The following is a 26,744-nucleotide window of genomic DNA, read 5'->3' on the forward strand; positions in this document are numbered from 1 at the left end:
TTCAGACTATTTCTCCAGTTTGTCCAGATCCTTTTGAATTTTAATCCTATCCTCCAAAGCACTTGCAACCCCTCCCAGCATAGTATCATCCAAAAATGTTTAAGTGTACTCTCTCTGTCATTATCTAAATAAGTGATGTAGATATTGAATAGAACCAGACCCAGAACAGATCCCTGGGGGACCCCACTCGTTATGCCCTTCCAGCTTGACTGTGAACCACTGATAACTACTCTCTGGGAATGGTTTTTCAACCAGTTATGCAGCCACCTTATAGTAGTTCCATGTAGGTTTTATTTCCTTAGTTTGTTTATGGTACGCTGTCAAACTGGGAGGACCCACAGGGGTTTGTCCTGGGTCCAGTATTATTCAATACCTGTATTTTCATTAATGATCTGGGTGATGGAATATACACTTTTAAAATTTGCTGGTGACTTAATGCTGGGAGGGGTTGCAAGCACTTTGGAGGATAGGATTAGAATTCAAAATCATCTTAATAAATTGCAGAATTGGTCTTCAAATCAGTAAGATGAAATTCAGTAAGGACAAATGAAAAGTACTGCAATTAGGAAGGAACAATCACTTGCACACATACAGAATGGGGACTAACTGGCTAGGCAGCAACAGCTCTCCCTTGAAAACTAGCTTTGTCTTTCCCTTTTCATGCGGTCATATTTTATCTTCTTGAAGTACAGATGGCTACCCTGTTTGTGGCCCAAAGGAACTTACAATGTATCTGTAGCCACCTTCATCTTTAGCATGGAGAGGTGGCCCACAAAGGCGACAGATACCAGCTTGCACTGGCCATTACAGTGTTGTCAGTTCTCACCATTTTATCCCAAGTGTTGTGATGCATAGTGTTTTTCTTAAAGCCCCTCCTCTGGGAATCATGCTGTTATGTCAGAATCCGAGCTTTGTGTTTTGGAAAAAGGATGTTTTTACCCTGTGTGTTGGTGGTGGCAGGCTTGCAAACATGACCCCTGAGGACTACATACAAGAAAACCAGCAGCAGCAGGCAAACAATAAGCACCTCGTTTTGTTAATTTTAGAAAACCTTGTGATTTGTGAGCCAATCTGTAATTTTTTTCTTTTGGATCCTGATTCACGAATGCTCGGGGGTGACAACACTCAGCATCCTCTGCCGCCCCAGGGTCCTGCGTCCCCATGGCCCAGGCTGTATTAACCTGGGGAATTGCTCCATGTGATGCCAACTAGCCCCTGGCTTGGTGCACCCGCCCCCCCGCAGGAAGCCTGGGGCTGCTGGGAAGGAAAAATAACCCTGTGCCGCGCAGCAGCAGCTGGGCCCAGACCCCTCAGGGCCCTCTGACTTCGACTAGAGCTGAGTCCCACGGGGAGTCCTCCACCTTCCCTGCCCTCCGCACTGTGGCCGTTGCCGCTCTAGTCCTTCTCTCTATGGTTTTCTGCCGCTCTACTACACTTCCTGCTCTCTATGGTTTCCTGCCCCGAGGCCAAACCCCGCGTTGGGCGGAAGTGCGCCGTTCTGGGGATCATGGCGGCGGTGGATATCCGAGGTACTGGCTCCCGCTCTCTCTTGATGGGACTGGAAAGCGATGTCAATGTGCCGGCGGGCTGTGTGTGTGGGGAGGGGCTATAACGCTGCAGGCTCCTTGCCAGGCCGCCGAGGCCATGGCGGCTGGGAGCTCTTCGCCGGCGAGGCGGGCGGGCACTTTAGAGACGGCCCCTGATGTCCCGGGGGATTCGGCACATCCAGACCCAGGGCTCATCTGTAAAGTACAAACCACAGTGCAGCCGCTGGGCTTAAACGGCCCCTCCCCTCACAAACCGCTCCCGGAGATGGAGCGGGGCTGAGGCCTGTTACCATCCCCATGCACCGACCCGTCTGGGGTGGCTGGAGCTGGTGGGTTAAGGGTTAATCTCATTGGCCTTGGCGGCTCCTCTCCGCCCTGCTGGGGGAGCAGGTGCTGGGAGACGGGCGCTGTGCTGTGAGCACCCCTGGCCCCCTCGCCACTTGAATACCCTACGTGCCAGACAAGAGACTCTGCAGCACAGGGTCTCTGTGGTATGTCTGTGCTGCTAGCTCCTGAAATGCTGCCTGTCACCCTTCCTGCCCTCACAGGCAGAGCCCTGCTGCTCTCTCCTTGCTGTTACTTCTGCACCTCAGCAGTGGTGGTTGCTGTACGGCATGTTGTTATGTGCCATGATATTGGCATGTCGTCCAGGGAAACAAGCTGCAAGCCTGTAACTGGTGGCAATGAGAAACCTGTATTATCTCTGTGTATCTTTGTCATCTCAACGCCCTTTAAATCTCTGAAGAAACTGAATCCCCCTGTCCACTAAATAAATAAATACATAGAGATGTAACAGTCTAGAAGCTCCTTTTCTCCATGTTACATCTTGATGTTAGCATGGGGTTATTTTACGTGTAGTCAGACCTTCTTGGAAGTATTGCCTTGAAAGTACTGTAGTCTGTAATACTGACCTTCGATTATATAGTGACTTTTTACTGTAAAGGATCCCAGAGTGACTTATAAGCTATAGGCCTGGTTTTGCAGTTCCTGTTCAAACAAGACTTCCACTGAGGTCAGTGGGAATCTTGCCTATATAGGGACTGCAGGATTGTGCCGTAATTACATGCAGAAATCACTCCACTTATTGTGGAATTTCAGTCAACTCTCTGTGATATGGAGACTGGCAGGCAAGTGGACAAGCAATGCATGTCACCCTGCAACCGTGGGAAACAAGAAATTATGGGCATACACACCAGGCAAATGTACTCTAATTGAAAATGCAGTGGAACAAAGCAGACAGGATGGCCAAATGACTCTCACATGGCAAGCTGCTTAGTACTTGGTCTGATTTAGCTGTTGTATTTCTGAAGTGCCCTATTACTTTGGTAGAAAAGCATTGTATTATTCGAGAAGGTTTGCCTGTGGAAAAAGCCAGTGAATGAGATTAGATTAAGCTAAAGACTGCTTGTACACCTCTACTCTGATATAACGCTATCCTCGGGAGCCAAAAAATCTTAACGCATTATAGGTGAAACCGCGTTATATCGAACTTGCTTTGATCTGCCGGAGTGCGCAGCCCCGCCCCCTGGAGCACTGCTTTACCGTGTTATATCCGAATTTGTGATATATCGGGTCGCGTTATATCGGGGTAGAGGTGTATTTAGAACATGTCCCCCTATTTGTCAAAGCTGTCCTATCCTAGGTACAACAAAAGTTGAGAGAAAAAAGAAGGGGGAACAGGATGGTGGAGGAGCAGTGAGAGACAGAACCCTCACCCACAAGTAGAGCTTCCTAGAATCTGTGAAGACAGAGGAGAAGAATCTATTCTGAAATATGCTGTGGACTATCTTCATGCAGATCTGATGTATATATTTGGGGTTCCATAATGCCTGTCAGATTTAATTCAGCAGATGAAGGATGGAGGGAATCTCAATATTTCAAACCTGTGGGTTAGATCAATGTAACATTCTAGAGCAGTGAAAAATACCCAGTATAGGAGTTGTTGCCTGTCATTAAAGTTTTCCAAACATTCTGAGCTGACACTTCTGCTTGCATTATCTTCAACTTTTAAGTACTCATCTCTGTATATAGATTCATCAAATTTAAATCACAAGTGTTGAATCATGAATAGAGAATAATTGGCTAGGCAGCAGTACTGCAGAAAAGGATCTGGGAATGATAGGGATCACAAATTGAATGTGAGTCAACAGATTGCTGTTGTGAAAAAAAGGCAATGTGATTGTGGGATGTGTTAAAAGAAGTATCATATATAGACACAGGATGCAATTATTCCACTCTACTTGACACTATTGAGGCTTCAGCTGGAGTACTGTGCCTAGTTTTGTGCAATGCACTTTAAGAAGATGTGAACAGTTGGGAAAGAGTCCAGAGGAGAGCAACAAAAAAAAGAGGTTTAGGGAGTCATGACCTCTGAGGAAAGATTGAAAGAATTGGGCGTGTTGAGTCTAGAGAAGAGAAGACTGAGGGGGACATGAGAACCATCTTCAAATATGTAAAAATATGTTATAAAGAGGATGGTGATCAATTGTTCTCCTTGTCCTCCAAGAGTAGTGCAAGAAAGAATTGGCTTAGTCTGCAGCAAGGAAGATTTAGGTTGGATATTAGGGAAAAATTTCTAACTATAACGATAGTTAAGCATTGGAACAGTTACCTGGAGAGGTTGTGGAATCCCTATCATTTAAGGTTTCTGATAACAGATTAGACAAACATCTGTCAGGGATGGTTTAGGTATACTTGGTCCTGCCTCAGCATGGGAGGAGGGACTGGATGACCTCTTGACTGCACCACTACTACCAAGCTGTCACAGTACTTGGATGAGATCAGCCCATGGATGAAGAACAGCTGGCTGAAGCTCAACTTGAGCAAAACAGAGGTCATACTGGTGGACAGAAGAAAGTATTTTGAAGAATTTGCAGCCATGGTGCCATCTCCCTTTGGTTGAGGGGTCACATTCACAATTAGTCACTTCAGTCTGTAGTCTAGGAGTACTCTTGGATTCCTCGCTGATGCTCACTTGTTACATAGCAACAGCCGTGAGTAATGTTGTTTACCATTTCTGGCTGGCTAGGAGACTCTTTCCCATCCATGCAGATGAAGACCTGGCCTTTGTCATGTCTTCGTCATTTCTTGGCTGAGCTGCAGCAATGCAATATACCTGGGCATGAAGCCTTTAGTATTTAGGAAACTCCAACTAGTACAAAACGCTGCAGCACATCTCCTCAGCTATCACAGCACATCACACCTGTCCTCTGGCTCTCTACACTAACTTCCCATAGAATTTTGAATCAAGTTCAAGGTTCTCAGTCCTTATCTTCAAAGCACTCCATTGCCTGGGCCCAGGATACCTAAAAACCATCTAAAGCTCCAGGACAAAGACTGTGGTCAACAGTTTCGCTCCTCTGGCTTGATGGACCTCTCTACAATAAGAGTAAAACTCATCTGTGCAGGAGAGAGAACCTTCTCTGGGCACGATCCAGGACTGTGGAATGAACTCCCCCAGAAACTAAGGACCATCACAAATCTCTCCACTTTCTGCTCCACATGCAAGTGGCATTTCTTTGACCTGTCTTTTCCAATATAAATACATCACAACAAGTATATTTCTTTATTTTTAAAAACAACCTACCAAAACAAGACACTTAATTGCAGATGCTTCTTTCTGTGGAGAGAGGATGTGAGAATAAACAACTGACTGATGTGTAATCACAATCACGTTGCTTAATGCACTATTGCAAGGAGCTCAGATACTGCAGTGATAAATGTGGTATAAAAACCTATATAGAATAGATTGAGGTGCTTTCCAGCCCTACATTTCTATGATTCTATTAAAACAAGAAAGGGAATGTGATTAACGTTTGAGAAACTTATCTCACTTCAGTATATTATTACTTGTATTATAGTAGTGTGCAGAAAGTTCAATAAAGTGCAGGGGCCCATTGTACTGAGTGCTGTGCAAACAGACTATAAGACAGTGCCTGCCCAAAGAGCATGCAGAGTAATTAAAAAGAGGATGTACCACGTGGGGAAAAGCACACAGATGGCCAGTGAGGGTAGTAGGAATATATGGTTACTTAGACTAGAAATTTTAATAATGGTTAGGACTCAAATTTCTTGGGATACTGATGAACAAGAGTTTTTAATAGTGTGGTACAGGTGGGTGTAGGGAAGGAATTTGGAGGCGACAGTAGTGGCTTAATAAATTGGTTCAGAGTGGGTGTTCCTGGGATATGGGTCAGCATGGAAGAAAGTGCAAAGATACTTGTGGGAGAAGCAGACTGGCAATTGAGGCTGGCATTGTTGACAGTGTGGTGAGGTCATGACACGACAGGTAAAATAGCATAACGGATAAAAAGGAGAAGCTAGGTTGTGAAAGGACCTTGGGGGTCAAGATTAGAAGTTTGTGTTTGAAGTCATGGAAAAATGGGAGGCAGTGGAATGACTGAATGGGGTGACAAAGCCAAAACGATGGACTGGGCAGATGTTCTTAACAGTAGTTTGAATGGATCTGGGTGAGGCAACGTGAACATCAGGAAAGCCAGAGAGGAGGATGCAGTAATTGAGAAAGAGGGAGGGAAAGGGGCCTGGATGAGAATATTAATGCTGTGGATAGGGAGAAAAGGATGGATCTTGATAACGTATGGAGGAAGAAGTGGTAAGATTTAGATGAAGTCTAGAAGGAGGGTGGAGTTGAAGACAAGCTTCAGGTTACAGGGCTGGGTCACTAGGAAGACTGATGGTGGTGACAGAAAGTGGTGCAGGGGAGGGTTTAGGAAGTAAGATGAGGATCTCTCTTTTTTAGCTTACTGTACCACCATGGACTTCTGTGTCCCTTAGTTTTGAGTCTCTGTCTCACATTAAACTTTGAAGGTAGATTGAGAGGAATGGTACAGACATTTGGTGGTTGAGATGAGGATATTCCTCAAACTCCATTTAAATGCATTGAATAAGATGCCTTTTTTGAAAGGATTGGGAATTATAGTACACTTTTTTGCACACATGAAAATGAAGATGTTCCCTTCTGAAGAGGAACAATTGATATATGATATCAGGGTTGCTGTTTCCTAGAGGATGGCCTGTTGTATATTATAAAAGCAATAATAAATGGACTACTCAGAAGTAGTGGCCAATAATAGTCTGGTCCTGGAGTTGGAACTTTACATTCAGTTTTATGGCATATTTACTCTGAAGTTGTAGTCCTAGGAGAAACTTCTGCTGAAATACAGTTATTCTTCTGACACAAATGAGATTTTTTCATGCTGCTTGAAAAACTAAATGAGCAGGTGTCCTGCCAAGAATATGAATATTGAGAGGTTTGGGTACCTTATTTTCATTGAGATAAAGGCCTTGTTGTCATATATATTTGGAAAGCATCTAGCATATTGTGGGTGCTTCTGCAATATAAATATTAAATAATAAAATACCTTTAGTACTGGAGGATCTCCTATTTTTATGATGAGGAGAAAGAGTAATATATGTGAAATAACATAAAGACCTCATTTTTCCATTTTATGTAAGAACTAGACTAGCAGCTCTGAGATTGACAATACAAAAATGAATTATTCACTTATGTTGTATTAACCATGGTTTGCTGACATTTTGGATCTGAATCTCGCATTCCTTGTGCATTCAAAACTTCAGCTGAAGTAAAACATCTACAAGGGAATGACTGTAGTAGGAGCTTTCGGTTTGCAAATAATGCAGTAGGCCCATTACATTCATACAATGAAAGGGTTTCAATCCTGCATGCAGTTTTCAGTCACTTTTCCACCCACGCTATCTTTCTTTTTTCAGTGTAAAACTTGATGCCTTATCATTGTGTTTCCTACTCTCCCAGGAGTGGAGATTATTGCCACTGTGGCTTAAAATTATTGAATTTTTAGACCCTTTAAATTTCATGCAACCATGGGAGGAGAGTCTAGTAAATGTTAGTACATTTATCACTTGACTACGGCATCTACTGTCTTCACAACTTTGTTTGGGCTGGCATTTAATGCTGGCTGCCGCTTACTTTACTGTATTAGGTTTTCTTTCACTTTCAAAGTGAAGATCATGCTTAGTTTGCCCATTCCACTTGGCAAATGCTGCTGTTCTTAATCTAAACCATGTACAGTATGACAATAAGTGCAAGTGCTAATAATTTTTTTCCTACTGGCATTCCTAAGAAATAAAGGTGTCTGTGCGACTACCATATCTTCATGTAATAGCCAAGGAAAGAAATAAATACAAAAATATTATATGGACCGAATTATTCCTAAATAGTATATCTTGTTTCCCTCTGAGGAAGAAAATTTTTTTTTTTTTTTTTTTTTGGTCAAAATTTTGAATTTTAGGGAAATAATTTTCATGAAAACTTTATTTTGTTTTTTGACATGCTCTAATTAGTAGGTCCTTAATTGGTAAGAATCCATAATCGTACTGACTGTTTTGGTGCTAATTTTAATTTTTTCTTCCAAGATAACCTCCTGGGAATTTCCTGGGTTGACAGTTCCTGGATTCCTATATTAAACAACGGAAGTGTGTTAGACTACTTCTCAGAGCGAAGTAACCCATTCTATGACCGAACATGTAACAATGAAGTAGTCAAAATGCAACGGCTGACCTTGGACCACTTGCAGTAAGTTACTGTAAGGAATGCTGAGTTAACCTGAAAAATTGCTTTTGGGTTGGTGATTTCCAACTTGTCCTCTAAAGTAGGGTTACCATATTTGCACAATCAAAAAAGAGGACATGGGGGGGGGAGGAGCCCTGCTCTAGCCCCGCCCCTGCCCCGCCCCCATCCACTCCCTCCCACTTCCCACCCCCTGACTGCCCCCCTCAGAACCCCCAACCCCACCCTGCTCCTTGTCCCCTGACTGCCCCCTCCTGAGAACCCCCCACCCTAACTGCCCCCCTAGGACTCTACCTGTCCCCTGACTGCCCTGACCCTTATCCACACCCCCACCCCATATTCACACCCCCGCCCCCAGACAGACCCCCCGGGACTCCCATGCCCTATCCAACTGCTCCCCGCCCACTGACAAGACCCCCAGAACTCCCGACCCATCCAACCCCCTCTGCTCCCTGCCTGCCTCGACCCCTCTCCACACCTCTGCCCCCCTGACAGCCCCCCCAGAACCCCCGACCCATCTAACCCCCCCTGCTCCCTGTCCCTGACTGTCCCAACCCCTCTCCACACCCCTGCCCCCCTGACAGCCCCCCCCGAACTCCTGACCCATCCAACCCCCCCCCCCTGTCCCCTGACCAGGGCCGGCTTTAACAAGAGCCCAGGAATTGGGCTGCGCTCCGGCCGGAGTCGCGGGGCTTGGGGCCGGGCCGGAGGTGCTCGGCCGGGGCCAGGCCGGCCCGGCCGCCCTGGGGCCCAAGCCGGGCCGGAGCCACTGGGGCTGGCGCTCGGCCGGAACCGGGGCCGCCGCCCTGGGGCCCGAGCCGGGCCGGAGCCGCTGGGGTCGGGGCCGGCGCGCTCGGCCGGAACCAGAGCCGCCGGGGCCGGGCCGGCGCGCTCGGCCGGAACTGGGGCTGGTGCCCCGGGGCCCGAGCTGGGCCGGGCCGGAGCCGCTGGGGCCGGCCGGGGCCGCTTGGCCGGCCGGGGCCGGAGCCACTTGGCCGGGGCCGGACTGGGCCGCGTCGCGCCTCCCTGGAGCCCTCTTCTTCGTGTCCCCCCCCCGCCCCAGCTTACCTGCTGCTGTCCGCCTGCCCCTGCTTCTTTTCAGACTTCCCGCGAAGATCTGATTCGTGGGAAGCAGAGGAGGGGGAGGAGCAGGGGGGCGGAGCGTTCAGGGGAGGGGAGGAGGGGGAAGACAGCTGTGGGGCCGGGGCGTGCTAAGGCTGCAGGGGATGGGGGGAGCCGAGAAGGGGCTTTGGCTGCCGAGTGGCGCCGCTTTTCGATCAATAAATAGCTGACTGGGGGGAAATCCTGGACATTTTTAGATTTTTAGAAATCCCCCCCGGACGGCTATTTATAGATCGAAAAGCCGGACATGTCCGGGGAAATCCGGACATATGGTAGCCCTATCTTGTCACCAACAGCTGAATTGAAGAGTGAAGGGAAAGTTGTGATCCCGCTTCTTTTCCCTGTCTCTATTCTTCTTTGGAGGTTGATTTACTCAGCCACTTGCAGCTGGGCCCTATCCTCTTTCAGATGCCAGAAGCAATTTATATTCTCCTAGTTCTTGTGGTGCTTCCTGTGAAGCACTGTAGGTAGGATTTTGGGTATACCTGATAGGTTTCAGAGTAGCAGCCATGTTTGTCTGTATCCGCAAAAAGAACAGGAGTACTTGTGCCACCTTAGAGACTAACAAATTTATTTACACCTGAGATTGCAGGTTTACAGAAATGTCAAAAAAGCCAATTAGCTAGAAAGCTTTTTTTTTTTTTTTTTTTGCAGAGAAGCTACAGACCAGGATAAAAATTGTGACAATGTTTGGGGACAATGGCTCAGCCTAATTTTGTAATCAGATGAAGAGGATTAATTTCATGTCTTTTGAGTGGGATCTACTGTAGCTGGACACTTTGAGCTTTGTCACAGAATTGTGAATAAGAGTGTCTACATTATTATTTAACCTGTGGTTCCTGCCAGATTGAATTAGGTGCAATTATTAAAACAGATACCCCACCGTAGGAAGATTCAGCATGAGAAGTTTGACTTTTAATTTGGGCCCGAGGGGAAATGAATGGGTAGGCAGTCCTAATTACAAGTGGCCATTTATCAACATGACAGCAATGCAATTGGTTTTTTTTGATTTGGGGCCCTGGCAGGAGAGGGGCACATGTAACTGCATTGACAGAACTATTTGGGGACCTAGGAATAGGCTAGTGGGGGACAATGTAGATCACACTAAATGCTCACTGGTAAAGTTGTGTGCATCTGGTATTGGAGGGGAGGAGCCTTCACATCATCTGCATACATTCCGGTCAGTGCTGTTGGTCTGTCACTTCCATATGTAAACAACGTCTTTAATTATAAGTTCAATTTTTCTTCCATTTGTTTCTTCTTCTGCCAGTAACCTACCTATTTGCCAAGAGGTTGACTCCAGGATTTTTAATGCACTCTGAGCACAAGGCTAGGTTTTGCTATTTATCTCGGAAAATCCTAATGCAAGAGCTTGTGACCCATCAAGGGGTGACCTTCGGGCCCTGTGATTGTTGTTTTGGTGGGCTTTCACATCCTATATCTTTAACTTTCAGATGAATGGAGTTACTTATTCTGGTCACTTGTCTTTTAGCCAAATGATTGGAGTGGAATATATCCTCCTTCATGCTCAAGAGCCCATCCTCTTCATAATTCGAAAGCAGCAAAGACAGTCTCCGACACAAGGTAAGGGTTCACAAAGCTTTTCCCTTTAATGACAATGTTAGTGCTTGTCTGTCTGCTCTGTTTTTGCTCTGTGTGTTCACAACACAATTTTGCTCTGGTTTTTCTTAGCCTTAAATTTCGTTTTGCTTTTTAGATAGTGGCATTAGGTCTCAGGGTGTGTTGCATCTTGGCATTTTTGAGTGCTGCCCCCAAAGGCTGACCTGCACTCTGATAATAGCAGGGGATTGCCCTCTTGTGGTAAAATACTAACAGTGCAATGAGAAAGTGCTGCTTTTGCAGTAAATTTTGCCATGGGCAATTGATAGTTGTTAGTATGCATGATATGTCCTATATTTATGATATGCTTTACATAAGGTTTTCAGTTTAATTAGTTAAACATAATACTAATTTTGTGCTTGCCTGGGGCTGATTAGTGCAAATTAAATTTCATGCTAATCATTCTGAGTGATTATCATGCAATTTGGAAATCTCTGATTTCCACTTATTAGGATAAGGGGAACATTCACATTGCTCTTTGCATAATGCCATTTTTATTCTGCAGCCTTACCACTTTGTACTGTGAGCTTCTCAGATGCACATATTAAATAGCGTCTTCTAGTAAATACATGACTGGGAGACTTCCCAGGAAAGAAACTGGTGATTCAGTAGGTGAACCATAGCACTCCAGTATATTAGAGGGTGCTGAGGTAGTGTAGATGCCATCATTTGATTAGACATAAAATCAAAGTCCTAACTATTTGGGGTCATTAAAGATTCCATGGCACTTTAAGTGAGAGTAGAGATATTACCACTGTGCCATGTCTAAATTCCAGTTGGGATAACTGCATTCTGTCTCCCTATTACATACAGTTGGATTCAGTATTCTTCATATCTTATCCTAAATTGACTTGTTGTGTTCATGTGAATTGTTAAAAAGTTTCCACATTTCAGAACAGGGTGAAATGTGTTCTGTATTTACTGTACATAATCTGTAAAGCTCTTTTGGATCTTTTAGAATAAATGATAATGTAGTAATATAAGGTTTTATTTTTGTTCTAATGAGAAAGGGCTTTTGTAATGGACTCAGACCTTTCTAGTGCTGCTCCTAATTTGCTTGGTTTCTGGCAGTGGCCTTAGTGTATTATATTCATATTGGAAAAGAGCACCCGACTGCTTCTTAGATTAGATTGAATTTAAAATCTAAATTGAACCTAGGTGTTAAAGGTGTGTGCCATAGCCCAATGTATCACTTCACTGCTTCTCTTGTTCCTTAATATCCAACTTTTTAAAATCTGGAGTGGAGTTATGGATTTTACGGTATAAACATTCAGACTTCAGCGGTGTAATTTGATCATTCATTGTAGGGAGTTTAGAAGAGAATGATTTAATAATACTCTTTTCAGTTTGTGCAAGATTTTGTAGTTAAATTGCTTAGTTCCATGCCTTGGATGTTATCCATATTTTGGTAGCTTGGCACAGATTTTAGGATCTTAAAGGCAGATCAGTTAAAGAAGAGAGTCCTACCTCTCCTGTGCTTATGAGTTTCAGAATAGGTAATCAGTACTCTCATGGGATTGCAGAAGCGTCAGTTTCATACTTTCCACTTTTAAAAGTACCTTGTCAAAGTATTTTGGGCCCAGAGTTTGATCTTTGTTAAAATGGTTATTATCTGGTGGATGATGTCCTCTTGACTCTAAATATCGTTTAAGGAGAAATATCAGTTGCTAATTTATTTGTAGTGTTGTTGTAGCTGTGTTGGTCCCAGGATACGAGTGAGACAAGGTAGATGAGTTAATATCTTTTATTGGACCAACTTCTGTTGGTGAAAGAGACAACCTTTCTAGCTACACCATGCAGACCAGAAGAAGAATTCTGTGTAGCTGAAAAGCTTCTCTCTTTCATCTACAGAAGTTGGCCGCCCACCTTGTCTCTCTCAGTTGCTTAGTTAGAAACACAAGCATTGCTGCACTGGGACAGGCTAATGAAACATCAAATCTGGAACTCTGGCAAAAAAATAAATAAAAAATCATGCAGCTGACTATGGTGAGTTCTTCCTGACCTCATTAGGTGGTCAGTTTGTGCCCTGAAGCATGAGAACAGAGAGTCCTTATAATTTTATCCTAGTTACTGAATCTACAAATGCTATTCTTACTCCTGGGTCTGATTCTTTAAGGAAACATTTTGTGCTGTTTACCTCAGTTATATCCGACTGTAGGAATTCCATAGGTTAAATGATACTCTGGCTGCGTCTGTTATCATAGTAGGACTATGAGGATAGCTATGGGAGCTAGCATTGCCCTCCTTGTCATTGTGCCTGTGGCAGGTACTCCAGAGAAGGAGCCCACCAAAAGTTCCTCCTTCCTCTCTAAACTAGCTCTGTGCATTGATCATCTCCCTCCTCCCGGAACCATCTCTCACTTCACAAACTAGCTGAGAGCATTTGATTACACTCATCTCCCAAACTGATTCAGACTCTCCGCACTGGCTCTGGGGCAGTAGATGATAATCAAAAACAAACAGAAATTTGTTATAATGGAAGTAGGGATTGAACTCCCTCCCTGCTAGAATGTAGCTTTATCACTAATCCCAGTGCTACAGAGGCTACTGGGTGGAGTGCACTTTCATCAGCAACAAGAGTAGAAAGCAGGAATAATAGAGACCACAATGCTAGAGTGGATGGAAACAGCTGACCAGCACACAGTAACATTGCACTGCCCAGGACACCACAGCAAACCTCTACACTTAGGAAAAGTACAATTTGGTCTTTACCAGCTATGCAGACCAATCAGAGCTGCAGTTTCTAAGATTCTTGCATCTTAAACTACATGACATTTATTTAACCCTGTCAGAATTGGAACCTCTGGCCAGGGAAAAGTGTTTATTTCAATCCTGATTCTTGGACCAATGAATTGTTTTTTCTCCTGATCTAAAAGGGAAATTCTGCACAACATTTCTTTAAGGCAGGCCCCTTTCATTTATTTTCTTGCTGCTGTAACTTCAGAAGCCATCATGGATGGGGGAGAATGAAAGGCAAAAGAACAGCTTTAGAGACCCATTGTTGCAGCCCTATGGTTCCAAGGAAAGGGATGAACTTTCATGTTTGTCTTCTTGGTACCATAAAGAATGGTAAGTTCTGAATTTCTCCCAGTCAGAAGAGCCATGGGAAGCCAAAAAAAGCAGCTGTAAAGAAATGTGCTGCTTTTGTACTTTAGAAAATGAAGTGCTTTTTTGCTTAATGTTTTGGGACAAGAAAACCAGAGATCTACATTCACTTTTATTTCCTACTATTTTTTCACTGGAGTTGTGAACATAAGAACTGCCATGCTCAGTCAGACCAATGGTCCATGTAGCCCAGTATTCTGTCTTCCGACAGTGGCCAATGCCAGGTGCTTCAGAGGGAATGAAGAGAACAGGCAACCATCGAGTGATCCATCCCCTGTCATCCACTCCCAGCTTGTGGCAGTCAGAGGCTAGGAACACCCAGAGCATGGGGTTGTATCCCTGATCATCTTGGCTAATAGCCATTGATGGACTTATCCTCCAGGAATTTATATAATTCTTTTTTTGAACACTGTTATAGTTTTGGCCTTCACAACATCCACTGGCAACGAGTTCCACAGGTTGACTGTGCGTTGTGTGAAGAACTTCCTTATGTTTGTTTTAAACCTGCTGCCTATTAATTTCATTTGGTGACCCCTGGTTCTTGTGTTATATGAAGGAGTAAATAACACTTCCTTATTCACTTTCTTCACACCATTCATGATTTTATAGACTCTATCATAGCCCCCCCCTTAGTCATCCCTTTTCCAAGATGAAAAGTCCCAGAGTTTTAATCTCTCCTCAGATGGAAGCTGTTCCATACCCTTCATCTTTTTTGTTGCCCTTCTCTGTACCTTTTCCAATTCTAATGTCTTTTTTGAGATGTAGTGACCAGAACTGCATGTAGTATTCAAGGTGTGGGCATGCCATGAATTTATATAGTGGCATTATGATATTTTCTCTCTTATTATCTATCCCTTTCCTAATGGTTCCTAACATTCTGTTAGCTTTTTTGACTGCTGCTACACACTGAGCAGATATTTTCAGAAAACTATCCATGATCACTCCAAGATCTTTCTTGAGTGGTAAAAGCTAATTTAGATCCCATCATTTTGTTGGGATTATGTTTTCCAACGTGCATTACTTTGCATTTTTCAACATTGAATTTCGTCTGCCATTTTGTTGCAATTACGGGTGAGGGGTAAACATTCACCTGTGATGGAATAGCAATGGGGGGAATGGAGCAATTCAGAGGGTGAGTTGCTCTCCTGTTGCTTCCTCCAAATTAGCACCTGAGCAAACAGCTCAGTGTGACATCTGCATAGAGATACTGAGGAGGAGCTGCCCCATTCTTTGCCCCTAAGAACTTTGGTGCAACAGCCTGAGCCCTGCCCAACCGTCCTGAACCCTCAGTGATCTGTTACCTTGGGTGAGTGACCAGGGTTCATATAGCAAGGGCACCAGCTGAGTCCTGGGGTTCCAGAGGAATAAGAAGTGTTGAGAAAGATGGAGGAACTGGAACAAACACGGGCAAGGGTCAGGGCCTTGGGAGGGATTGACTCTCATGTCATCACTGCGACTATGACACTCTGCTAAGGCTAACGTTATTTAAAGGTAGTTGTGCTGTCTGGGCTTGTTGTCGGCCAGTGTGGGCCCAACAATGCTTCATGCCAGCCACTGCGAATAAATAGAGGCTGCTTGGGCTGTATTTCAGCACTCAGTGCAGGATGAATTTGCCTTTGGACTCTTCCCACTATACCACTGAGCAGGTGATGTGGCAGCAGCAGCAGGAGCTTCAGCGCAGAGGAAGCGGGAGGAGGATGAGGAAGCAGAGGAAGGCACTGAGTAACTGATTATACAGGAATTATGCTAGTTCCTGAAGCAGCTTCACACCATGCAGTGTGGTTTCTGGGCTCAGGAAACCTGCATGGGTTGGTGGGAAAGGGCTGTTCTGAAGACCTGGGATGACCAATTGTGGCGAGAGAGAATCAGGATGGGGGGGAGGCAACCATTTTGGAGATCTTGGCTGAACTGACCTTGGAGCGGTAGCGTACCAACATGCAGTACCCCATACCCATGGACAAGCAGGTCGCCATTGCTATCTGGAAGCTGGCCAACCCAAATGCTCCCGGTCGGTGGCCAACCAATTAGGCGTAAGGAGACTGACGGTTGGGGTCATTGTTATGTGGGTATGTGATGCCACATATAAGGTACTGTTGCACTGGGTTATAAAGCTTGGTAATGCTTAGGAGATTATCGATGGCTTTGCATGCATAGGGTTCCCAGAGTGTATTGGGGCAATTGATGGGGACCCATGTGTTTATTATTTGTGCATGCCACATCTCTCTCTCCCCCACCCCAGATAAGAATTTCTAAACAGAAAGGAGTATTTCTCCATGGTGCTCCAAGGGCTGGTTGATCACATTGTCAGGTTTATGGCCATAAATACAGAGTGGTGTGGAAGGGTTCACGAGCTAGGCTCTTTCGGAACTCAGCTCCGTTTATGTTAACGGAGAAAAGACCGTTTGCTCTCAGGATCACTATGGACATTAATGGTGCAGACATTGTTCTAGTTATCGTGGGAGACCCAGCTGATCCTCAGCTTCCCCTGGTTAATGAAATGATTCACAGGCTGCTTGGATAGAAGGAAGGAATTGTTTAAACTACTGCCTCAGAATGGAATGGAGTGTGCATTTGGCTGTTTGAAAGGAAGGTGGTGGGAATAGATTGGAAGCAGCTGGGAAAAAAGTCCCCTAACCTAGCAGCATGTTGTATTTTGCATAATATTTGTGAGAGTAAGGGAGAAAACCTTAACAATGGGTGAGAGTCTGAGGTGCAGACACTTGCTCACTGGTTTGAGCAGCCAGCCAGGTGTCCAGTACAAAATGGAAACAGCTGCGCAATATTGTCAGGGATGCCAGTTGCTCTCATTTGGAATCCTAAACCTGAAATTGTGCAGCTGTATTGTCCATCCACTCCCTCTAGAATGGATTGTGAACAAGTCAGTGTTGTTTATGGCTGGTGGAGGTGCAGTGTTGTGGCACTCCTCATTTTACCTTGTGTTTTTGCCTAGTTACCTTTGTAAAACCTTATGAATTCTATAAAACAGTGTATTTAACACAGAAACTTCTTATGGATGAATTTTTCAGTGTTTTTGTTATTAAGCAATGTAGTGTGTAACAGGCCAAAATAAAGGTTTAATTGAAATAATGAAAACATTTTTTAATTATGAAACAATTTATTGTCTAACAACTACAAGAAACCTTTTGTTAAAACAATAGTCAAACACATGGGGCTTGAAGTCACAAGTGAGTGTATGTCTTGCCTCTGCCTCTTCTTGTTTGTGGCCCTTCTGGAGTTGAATGTGAGGCTTGATGTTACCAGGGGTGTTAGAGGGCTCAAAAGATCTGGGCTCCTAGGTGCAACTATTCTCAGTACCCTACCTTGGCTCTGTGAAGGGAATGGCCCATGGAAGCACTGCTCTGGGGAGTACAACAGGGAGGAGTTGCTGGTGTTCCCAGTATCCTGTATTGTCCAGGGGCTGCGGAACATAGCTGGGTCCTGGAACACTGCAGTGCCTGCTAACCTTGCGCTGCAGCAGAGCATTTTGGCTTTGTACTGCCTCCAGGAATTGCTTCTGCATTTCCTTGTTTTTGTTTTAATGCTGTCTTTGGCCATGGCTGTGCTATCCCTAGAAACTTCCATCTCCTTTGGACTCTGCCCACCCGTACCACTGAGCAGGTGGTGTGGCAGCAGCAGGAACTTCTGCGGCAGAGGAAGTGGGACGAGGATGTCCTTTGCAACTCCCATGATCTCTCTGGAGAGCTCCATATCTGTTTCCCTCTACACCTGCCAATTGTGCCTCCATCCCTCCGTTATTTTCAGGGTTTTTTGAGACTCTGCAGTGATGTCAACAAACATTTATCACAATTTCCCCCCCCCCCCTCAGGTTTGTGAGCTGCTCAGCCATTCATAAGGGCAGTGGCAGGTGCCATGCCTGTGAGAGTGTTAAAAAAAGTCAAGTGGTGGTGTTCATATTCTGGAGAGGCTGAGATAGCATTTTTTATATGCATTTTTGACTTTACCTCCCTGAGATTCTTCCCACTCTTGGAGGAACCTCAGAGATAGTAAATGGTGTGTGCATCAGGGTTTTTGTCTGTGCGGGATGTGCTGTTTGGCTTTGCCATTGTGCCTTCGAGGGTGTATGTGGCGTGGGTTGAGATGGAGGGGACAGTGTTGCGAATTTACGTTCCCAGTGTGGCTTTGCAGCTTTGGTGTGCCTTGGAGGTGCCTATATGGTGTCGTAAGGATTAGCGGGAGGCATCTGGGGGTGAGCTGGATAGTAATCCCCCCTACAACCTGTTTAAGGTTAGCCTAACTCTGGGATGACTTTACAGTGAGGTGAGTGACTAGGAAGCAAAAAATGCCCTTATTCAAAAAGGCAAAGAGCAGAACAGCAAAATACGCAATGCAGATATTCACCAAGATAGTCCTCCCCAGAAGTGCTGCAGGAATGGAAGGGAGTTGTGAGCTACTCCTGTGGGGTAACCATGAAGCTGTTCCTCATTAATGTCCAGACAAATGTGGAGCAATTTCTCAGTCATAGATTTTGCTTTATCTCCCCTGTAGACATGGTGAAAGTGCAGAGAAAAACCGGGTTCTGCAATGACTGTCTGAAACATTCAATGTTATCAGTTGTTATCTATGGGTATGTTTACAGTGCAACATCCCCTTCACTTCCCCCCCTCCTCACCCCGCGGAGCAAGTCTCAAAGACTGGGTCAAATTGTTTTGGGTTCGCAGGGCTCAAGCTACAGGGCTAAAAATAGCTGTGTAGACATTCCTGCTCGGGCTGGAGCCCAAGCGCTGAAACCCAGCAAAGGGGGAGGGTCCTGGAGCCTAGCTCCAGCCTGAACTCAAACATCTACACTGCTATTTTTAGCCCTGCCGGTTGAGCCCTGCAAGCTAGAGTCAGTTGACCCAAGCTCTGAGACTTGCTGCTGTGGGGTGTTTTGTTGAAGTGTAGAGGCACCCTGGGTGAGCCTGTGAAAAGGCATTAGGAGCTTTGCTATCCCTATGGTAAAGCTTTTGTACTGTAATGTGTTACAGGGCTTTTATTACCTCAGCAGGAGCTGTGGTCTTTGTAACTTTATGGATCTGCAGTGTCCATGTATACCTCATGTAAACTGAGAATACGAACCAAATTTCTTTTTCTGTAACCAGTATCTCAATAAACTTCTGAATTTTGCACAAAATACGGTTTTCATTATTCAGTTCTGCCGCAGAAGGGGGCAGGGTAGAGGCTGCGGCTGTGCCATGCTGCTGGCCACCATTGTGAACTGGCCAATGGGGTTTTTGGGAGGAGTGGAGTGTTTGCTGGGTGAGGGAAAGCGAAACAAAATTAGGTAAATGGGCATGTGCACTCTATGGCATGGGCCTAAAAATGGCCACTAGCCGGAGCTTTAACATTGGACAGACTGGTTGCCCAGTTGGAGCAGCCACCATTTTGGAAATGTATATGAGGATGCTGAATGGACAGCGTGGGGGGAGAAAGGAGGGCAGGTGGGGAGCCTCAGACTTAGAAAGGCTCCTAGCTCACATCTGCCTACAATGCCTCTGGTCATGGGGCACCCGGAACAGAAGGTAGCATGGCAGTATAGCACAATTGTAAAGAGAGACACTTACATGTTGAGATTCCCTCCATAAGATCTGCCTCCTCAGTCCTGGTCTGAGTTGCTGCCTGGGACTTGGGGTTGGTTGCTGCAGGGCAGGAATCAGGCCCACCTTCTACCTGGCTGGTTTCAGGGTCCTGAGTCCTGAAAAGATCCTGGCTTTCCCAGGAAATCTCTACACTGGCCTCGTCATGCTCATCCCCTGATGAGCCTTGCTTGTTGTTCTCAGGAGAGAGGGGAGTGGGCAGCAGACTTCACAACTTTCCTAGGTGTGGTGGTTATGAAGATGTTTAAAATCCTGTCCAACTCCTCAAAAAAAAGGACAGGTTATATGTCCCTTGCCAGATGCTTTCCCTGGCATTCCTGGTGTTAATACAAGTCCTCCTGAGCTGTTTGTTCATTATCTGGCATTGGTTGGCATCCCAGTAATGATCTGTTTGGGACATCTGCTTAGCAATTTCCACAACGAGATCTTTATTCTGGTGGCTGGCCATAAGAGCTTTTAGCATCGATGCTTCTCCCCAGATGGCCATGAGATCCAGGGTCTCAGCATGGCTCCAAGCAGCTCCTTCAGGCATGTTGTAGGACTTCTGGAGTAATATCACGGTAATAGTGATATTCTCAAATCCAGGGAAATGGGCAAAATTTGGCCCTATGCCAGTTTTAAATGGGGGAGGGGGCATCTGGTTAACTTGACACCAGAGCAGGAGAGGGCACACATGTAAACAGACAGATCAGTGACGGTCGCCTGCAAAGCAGTGTGGGATAGCTGTTGGAGGACTGCCAAAGCAGTGCTCAGCAGCATTACGTGCACACAAACAATACACCAAACTAACTCTATTTGCAGCAAAGTTAGTGCACTTTGCAAGAGGACTCCAGAGTTTGAGGTAAATGAAGTTAGTGTGTTATAACGGATTGTCTCGTATTTGCAAGCACTTTCAAACTGGATTATCTTGATTTACTCCGGTTTAAACCTCCTATGTAGACAAGCCCTGTGTATGCCCCGCAACTTCAAAAAACAGCAAAGAAACCTTGTTCGACAATCAGATTAAAGAATGCTGTTCAAACCCTGAAGGGATCACCTCCAACCTGGTTTAGCTGTAGTGGACAGGGCTTTGCAAGGTTTGTTGCAGAACCATATTAGTTGGGTCTCCCAGGAAAACCCACAGTACAAGGCCTGAGTCCAAAAAGGTAAGTGTTTGCAGAGTGAGGCATTTTCAAGCAGTAATGCTGGGGAGGTCAGAGTGAAAGTTAGGAATGATTGGTTCCTATATCATAGCTTATTGTTTGGTTTCCTTAAATGGCAAAGCACATTTGAACTGCGTCCAGGACTGCTAGTCTGGGTGCTCTCATGTGATACTGAAAACAGTTTAACTTTCTGTTAGTTGTGTTTCTGACAGTGGAACAGGAATATAAACTGATGCTTCCTTGTTATAAAATGAGCTTAATATTTTCCCTACCTCACAGGTGTAGTGTGAGGCTTAACTAATTTTTGTAAAGCGCTTTGCTATACTTGGAGGAAAAGCCTGAAAGTTCAAATTGTCCTGACCAGGTGAAACAGGTAAAAAACAAGTCCACTATGTGACCAGTGAAATTAAACAACTTTGTCCCTTGTTTACCCAGAGCTCTACTTATTGACTAAATTGATACTATGTTCCTTATTTACAGTCGTCCCATTAGCTGATTACTATATTATTGCTGGAGTGATTTATCAGGCACCTGATTTGGGATCTGTCATAAACTCCAGAGTGGTAAGTGTCTCTACTATGCATTTGGTTGATTAAAAAATAGTTATCAGTTCATATCCTGCTTTTCTTTACATTGTTCTCCCAACCCAATTCAAGAAATTTCCTCTCTGTTCGCCTCCATTTTGGGAAAAGGAGATGTGTGTTAAATTTATTAATCTTATTTGGGTTATTGCTGATTATGTACTATATTTATTGTATTACTTTTTAAACCCCTACCTTTGTACTTTTGAATAATTTAAGCACTATACCCAGATGTACAGACACTCTTAATCTATGTATTATATAATTTTAACATTAGCTTTAATAAAATAAGATGACTAATCCAGTTTTTTATAACCGCAATTTGTTAAACCCTCTTCTTCCCTGCCCGGCCCTTCTCACCCCCCTTTCTTTCAATGTCTCTCCTCCCTTACTTTTTCTTTCCATTTAGCAGATCCCCTCTGAATTAACCTTCCCCTCACCAAAAAATAAACAAATTGTGGAACTAACATGCTGTTTGCTGCCATCGCATTGATCACTCTGCTCTGCTTGTGTGTTCTACCCCTTCCCCTACCCTGTATCTGTTTTTTTCTGTTTTAAACTGTAAGTTCTTCAGGGCAGGGACTGTCTACTACTTTGTGTGTGTACAGCACTTAGCACACTGGGACCCCATTCTTGGTTGGTTCTTAGTCACTAGTGTAATAATTTATTACTAGTAAAAAATGCACTGTATACCGAGTACACTACATTTGCAATGAAAGTGAAATGTTCCCAGAAGAGTGTAGTGTGCCTTAATAGCTCTGACAGGCTGTTAGGGATGGAAGAATCTTAATGGTTGAAAAAAGAGAGAGAGATTAAATTTTAAAATACTCAGAGGGACAATGTCAGGCTTAAAATTACTAAAGAAATCTTTTAATTTAAGTTGCTAATTTAACTGAAAGATGTTAAAATGGAATTTACATTTCACTATTGGTGCTGTTGGCACTTTTATTATCTTGGATACTAAAACTAAAATGGTCATTTTCACTTTCTGTTTTTCATGCCCTAGTATAAGGCTGCAATACTTGTGTTGGATAGAAATATTTTTGCAAACTGTTCTCAAGGAATACAAAAATCACAAACATATTTCTGTTCATACTAGGCTTTGTAAAAGTCTCTCTTATAAACAAAATCTAAATGTTATTTCAAATAGCAACTGCAAAATAATTGGCTGATGGAGGGAAAAGCTACTTTAATGGTAAAACTACATTCCATAGTAGTTCACAAACTTGGTTAGCTTTTTACCAACATACAATATTTTTTCATGTTACACTCTATCAGTCACTATTTATATAACAGTATCCAGGCATAGAATTGGCTGTTTGTTTATATTATATATTACTCTGTTAAATTCCTGAACATTTTCTTATGTTGACTTCTTCTGAAAGCTCACTGCAGTGCATGGAATTCAATCTGCTTTTGATGAAGCCATGTCATACTGCCGATATCACCCTTCCAAAGGCTACTGGTGGCATTTCAAAGACCAGGAGGAACGAGGTATGAGGCCTGGGCCCTCAGTGCATTAAGCAACTCTCCTTTTCTTTGGACTTAATACTTAAATTTTTAGCTAAGGTTTACTTTAGCATCCGTAACTCCTATAACAAGTGTTCCTTCTAATTTTTCCTACACATGTGTGGAATGAATTTCATTATGTGCACCAATATGGAGGTGATGTGTGATTCTGGCTGGGGTTCCGGGCTCTGGGGTGGGGCCACGGATGAGGGGTTTGGGGTGCAGGCTGCCCCAAGGCTATGGCAGGGAGAGAGGAATTCCCCCCAGTTCTCTCTCCCCGCAGCAGCACCTGGGCTGGGGGGGGAGGGGTGCCTCTCCCCACTGCGGCAGGGCTGGGGCTGCGGCCGCAGGATAGGCACTTCTCCCCCATCCGTGGCAGGTCCGGGGCTGGGCTGGGTTGGGGCAGGGGTGCCTCTCTCTCGTCCGCGGTGGGGCCAAGCTCGGTTGGGGCAGGGGCGCCTCTTCCGCCGCCCCCCCCCCCCCCCATCCGCGGCGGGGCCAAACCAGAAAGAACAACCCTCTCCAGGAAGAAAGAACAGATAAAAGAGAACTAGAACATCTATCATTTGATGTGATGTTGCATTTCAGCCTCTGTATATGATTTGCAGATAAAGCCAAACCAAAAGCCAAGAAGAAGGAAGAACCAAGCTCTATTTTCCAGAGGCAGCGGGTGGATGCTTTGCTTCTAGACCTGAGACAAAAATTTCCACCCAGATTTGTTCAGGTAATAGTCATTTGTGTCTGCAGTGTTACTTCAGCATACACATCAGGGCTCTTCAGGTGGACAGCTTGTGGGACTTCACTGTATTTGGTGGAACGGTAGCATTGGTTGGAATAGGAACTTTGAAAACAACAGGTTCTCTTAATGCAGAATGTAGAGGAGGATTCCCTAGCATAGGTGAAGGAGTTACCCAGAAGTGTGCACTGTAGCCTTGCAAAATTGCCATGAAAATTTACTAACCCAAGTGGATCAGGGTTTATCTCATCAGGTGTCAGACCCTGCTGCTGCCTCAGTTTTCCCATTACCACAGCCAAACAAAACTGATACAACTGATGTTTTGTATTTACTGTCACCTTCTGGGGACTGGTTTGTTGGAACATAAAACCACTCGACCAGAAATTCTCAGCCTTCTTCTCAGGGCCGGCTCCAGGCACCAGCCGAGCAAGCTGGTGCTTGGGGCGGCAGCTTGTAGGAGGCGGCATTCCGCCCAATCCTAGGGCGGCACGGCCGCTTTGTTGTTGTTGTTGTTGTTCCGCTCCGGCCGCCCTGTAGGGGGCAGCGGCGAGGAGGACGGGAGCGCCCTGCAGCAAGCCCGGCAGGGCAGCCCGCTTCCTTCCCTCCCCACCGACTGGAGCGGAGCCCTCCCGGCAGGGGGCACAGCGGGAGGGGCTGCGTGGCAGTGCCCCGCTGAAGCCCGGGCCACCCCCCTTCTCTCTCTCCCCCCGCTCCCTCCCCCTCCCCCTGCTAGCCGGGGCACATCTGCAGCGCAGGGAGTCCCCCTGCACCCTGGCTCCGGGCAATATGTTGCATGGCAGGTCAGAGCTAAGCCATGTGAACTGAGTGGTTTCACTGATTGCAGACGCAGAGGCTGGGGCATTGTTTTGCAGGGTGTGTGTGTTTTGGAGGAGAAAAAGCAGCATAAGGAGTAGTGAGAGGAAGCACAAGGGGAGAGGTTGCTTGCGTGGCAGACTTGGGGATTTCTGAGCAAGGAAACTGCCTGCTGTTTATTTCTATTGTGTTCATGGAAACAGGACTTTGTGTATTTTTTTTTGTAAATAAATAAGATTACACCAAAAGCATACCTGACTTGTATCACTGACTTATCATCCTAGTGGAAACTACCCTGCAAAGTCCCAAATATTAGCTAACTGCCTGGGCCAAAAGGGTAGCTCTAGAGTCAAATGGTCTTAATTAATTTCCTGTTCTTTACAAAATTAGATTATCTTTTGCACTGCTGGATTTGCAGACCTTTTGAGCCATATTTTACAGCCAAGGAAAATAGGCATTAGTGACTGGGAGGAGATCAGGTTCTTTGCATGACTGGAGAATAAAACATTTAATTTTTGTGTGCTATTAATTTTACATACAGATTAGAATTTAATTAGTGCTTCTGGAAGACTTGCTCGTCACTCTTCTCTTGTTTGACATCCCCATAATTTTCCCATTCACGTGAGGCCTACCCTTGTTGATATCCCTCAGAACCCCTCTTACTAGAAGTATTCTACAGTGAAAGATGATATTTTAGTCAGTGCTAGGAAGGATAATAATAACAAAGCTCCAGTTCATCTGACTTTCTTTTCTTCTTTTTTGATAGCAAAAGCCTGGAGAAAAGCCCATCGCAGGTAAGAGATCTCACATTATCACAAGATTTTAAAAAGGACCCCAAATCCAGGTGTGATATAGGTTCAGTTGTGAGGCTGAACTAACTAATGGACTCACTCCTGCTGCTGCTGAAATTGTTGGGAGTTTTGTCATTGACTAATATGAGAGCAAAATCAGGCTCAATATGGGCCTAATTTTGCAAGGTGCCAGATGGAACTTCACCTCTGTGCTTAGGCTGTAAGATGTTCCATCCCATCCCTTACCCTCTGGAGACTATCCCCTGTGCAAGAGGCCCCACCCCTCTAAGGGAGCTGTTGAGCCAAGAGGCCACAAAACAGGAGATGCTCTTGGGGAGACCAATGGCCAGGTTGATTCTGCATCCCGGTGATTTTGCACCAGGGCCATTGCAGCAGGGCTGCAAGCTAGGGCACATCGAGGACTGCCTGAGGGGGTTGTGCTGGTGTTCAGCAATGTCAGAATAGGGGAACTGCAAGCTGCTTTCCCTTCCCAGTCCCTGTACCATGGCAGCCCTGAATGTCTCCTCCACAAGTATTGACTGGCTTCTATTCTCTTAAAGTCCATTATCTTTTCAAAACAACCTGAAAAGAATTTGAAAAAAAATGTAAAACTCTCAAAGCTGAGTTATAATTTATTTTGATGGTTGTTTTTTATTAAGTGGATCAGATCAAGAAGGAGCCAGAACCAGCCCCTGAAGCTATAAAGCCAGAGGAGAAGGAGACTGTAAAGAATGCCCAACAGAGTGCTGGCACTAAAGGGCCCCCAGAGAAACGGATGAGACTCCAGTGAAGGGATGGACAATTCCATATCTAGATGATTCAACATCTGGAGAAGAATTTGCAAGTGACTCCTGCTCCCCCCTTATCTGTATTTGAACATTTAGGATTGTGACACTGCAGGATTTAAAGCCCCTTGCAACAGCTTCTTCTCTCAGCAGAAACCTATTAAAAAGCTGCCAATGGAAAGACTTGAGCTGCACTGGGAGGGTTTTTTTCAGCCTTCTCCCCATTTTGGATGTTAGCTTCTGACTGAATTTCACATTAATGCATTTTGCAACTTCCTTATAAAACCCCATTTATTTTCATGTCCTCTGGTAGTTGTGTTTTCTATGTAAAAAGAGGAACTTTTTAATAAAAAGTTGTACACCAACATTTGGCTGTTGAAGTGCCTTTCTTGCTTACTCTCTTGATTACCTATGAAATGGTTACTGAATATGCTATGTGTGCTGGTAGTAGATTTCACTTGAATGTCAGGGTATACCATGATATTATGTATGTTAACCTTTCTTGAGGAAGGTGAGTGTTTCCTATGGCATTAAAGGATTTACGCTGTCTGCGATAAATTGCTGTGCCTGTTAGAAGGCTGGGATACAGATCAAAAGTTTGATAACTGGCAGGGCTGAATCCATGTAATTGGATGTCAACCTTCAGTTAGCTCTCAGATTCTTTTAAAATATTTTTAGCCTTCATACTTATCATGCCATCCCATTTCACTTAAAGAAAAATAATTTTTAAACCATCTGGTGCTAAGAAATAGTCACTGGCCTGTGTCTCTCATTTGTTTGGATAGAACCGTCCTTAATCTCTCACTCTTCTTGGTCTTTACTTAAGATTGT

General features: G+C 44.8%; 1 protein-coding gene across 1 annotated transcript; it reads left to right on the forward strand.

The window, feature by feature from the left end:
* Window positions 1–1,447: 1,447 nt before the first annotated feature.
* On the forward strand, window positions 1,448–26,278 carry MED6 (mediator complex subunit 6). Its single transcript, XM_065402986.1, has 8 exons — window positions 1,448–1,529; window positions 7,962–8,121; window positions 10,730–10,821; window positions 21,179–21,261; window positions 22,665–22,773; window positions 23,397–23,512; window positions 25,104–25,131; window positions 25,788–26,278. Exons 1-8 carry the CDS (start codon window positions 1,448–1,450, stop codon window positions 25,916–25,918), a joined length of 801 nt encoding a protein of 266 aa, XP_065259058.1. The 3' UTR covers window positions 25,919–26,278.
* The last annotated feature ends 466 nt before the right edge of the window (window positions 26,279–26,744 follow it).

This window comes from Emys orbicularis, chromosome 4 (assembly GCF_028017835.1).
Source record: "Emys orbicularis isolate rEmyOrb1 chromosome 4, rEmyOrb1.hap1, whole genome shotgun sequence".
NCBI lineage: Eukaryota > Metazoa > Chordata > Testudines > Emydidae > Emys > Emys orbicularis.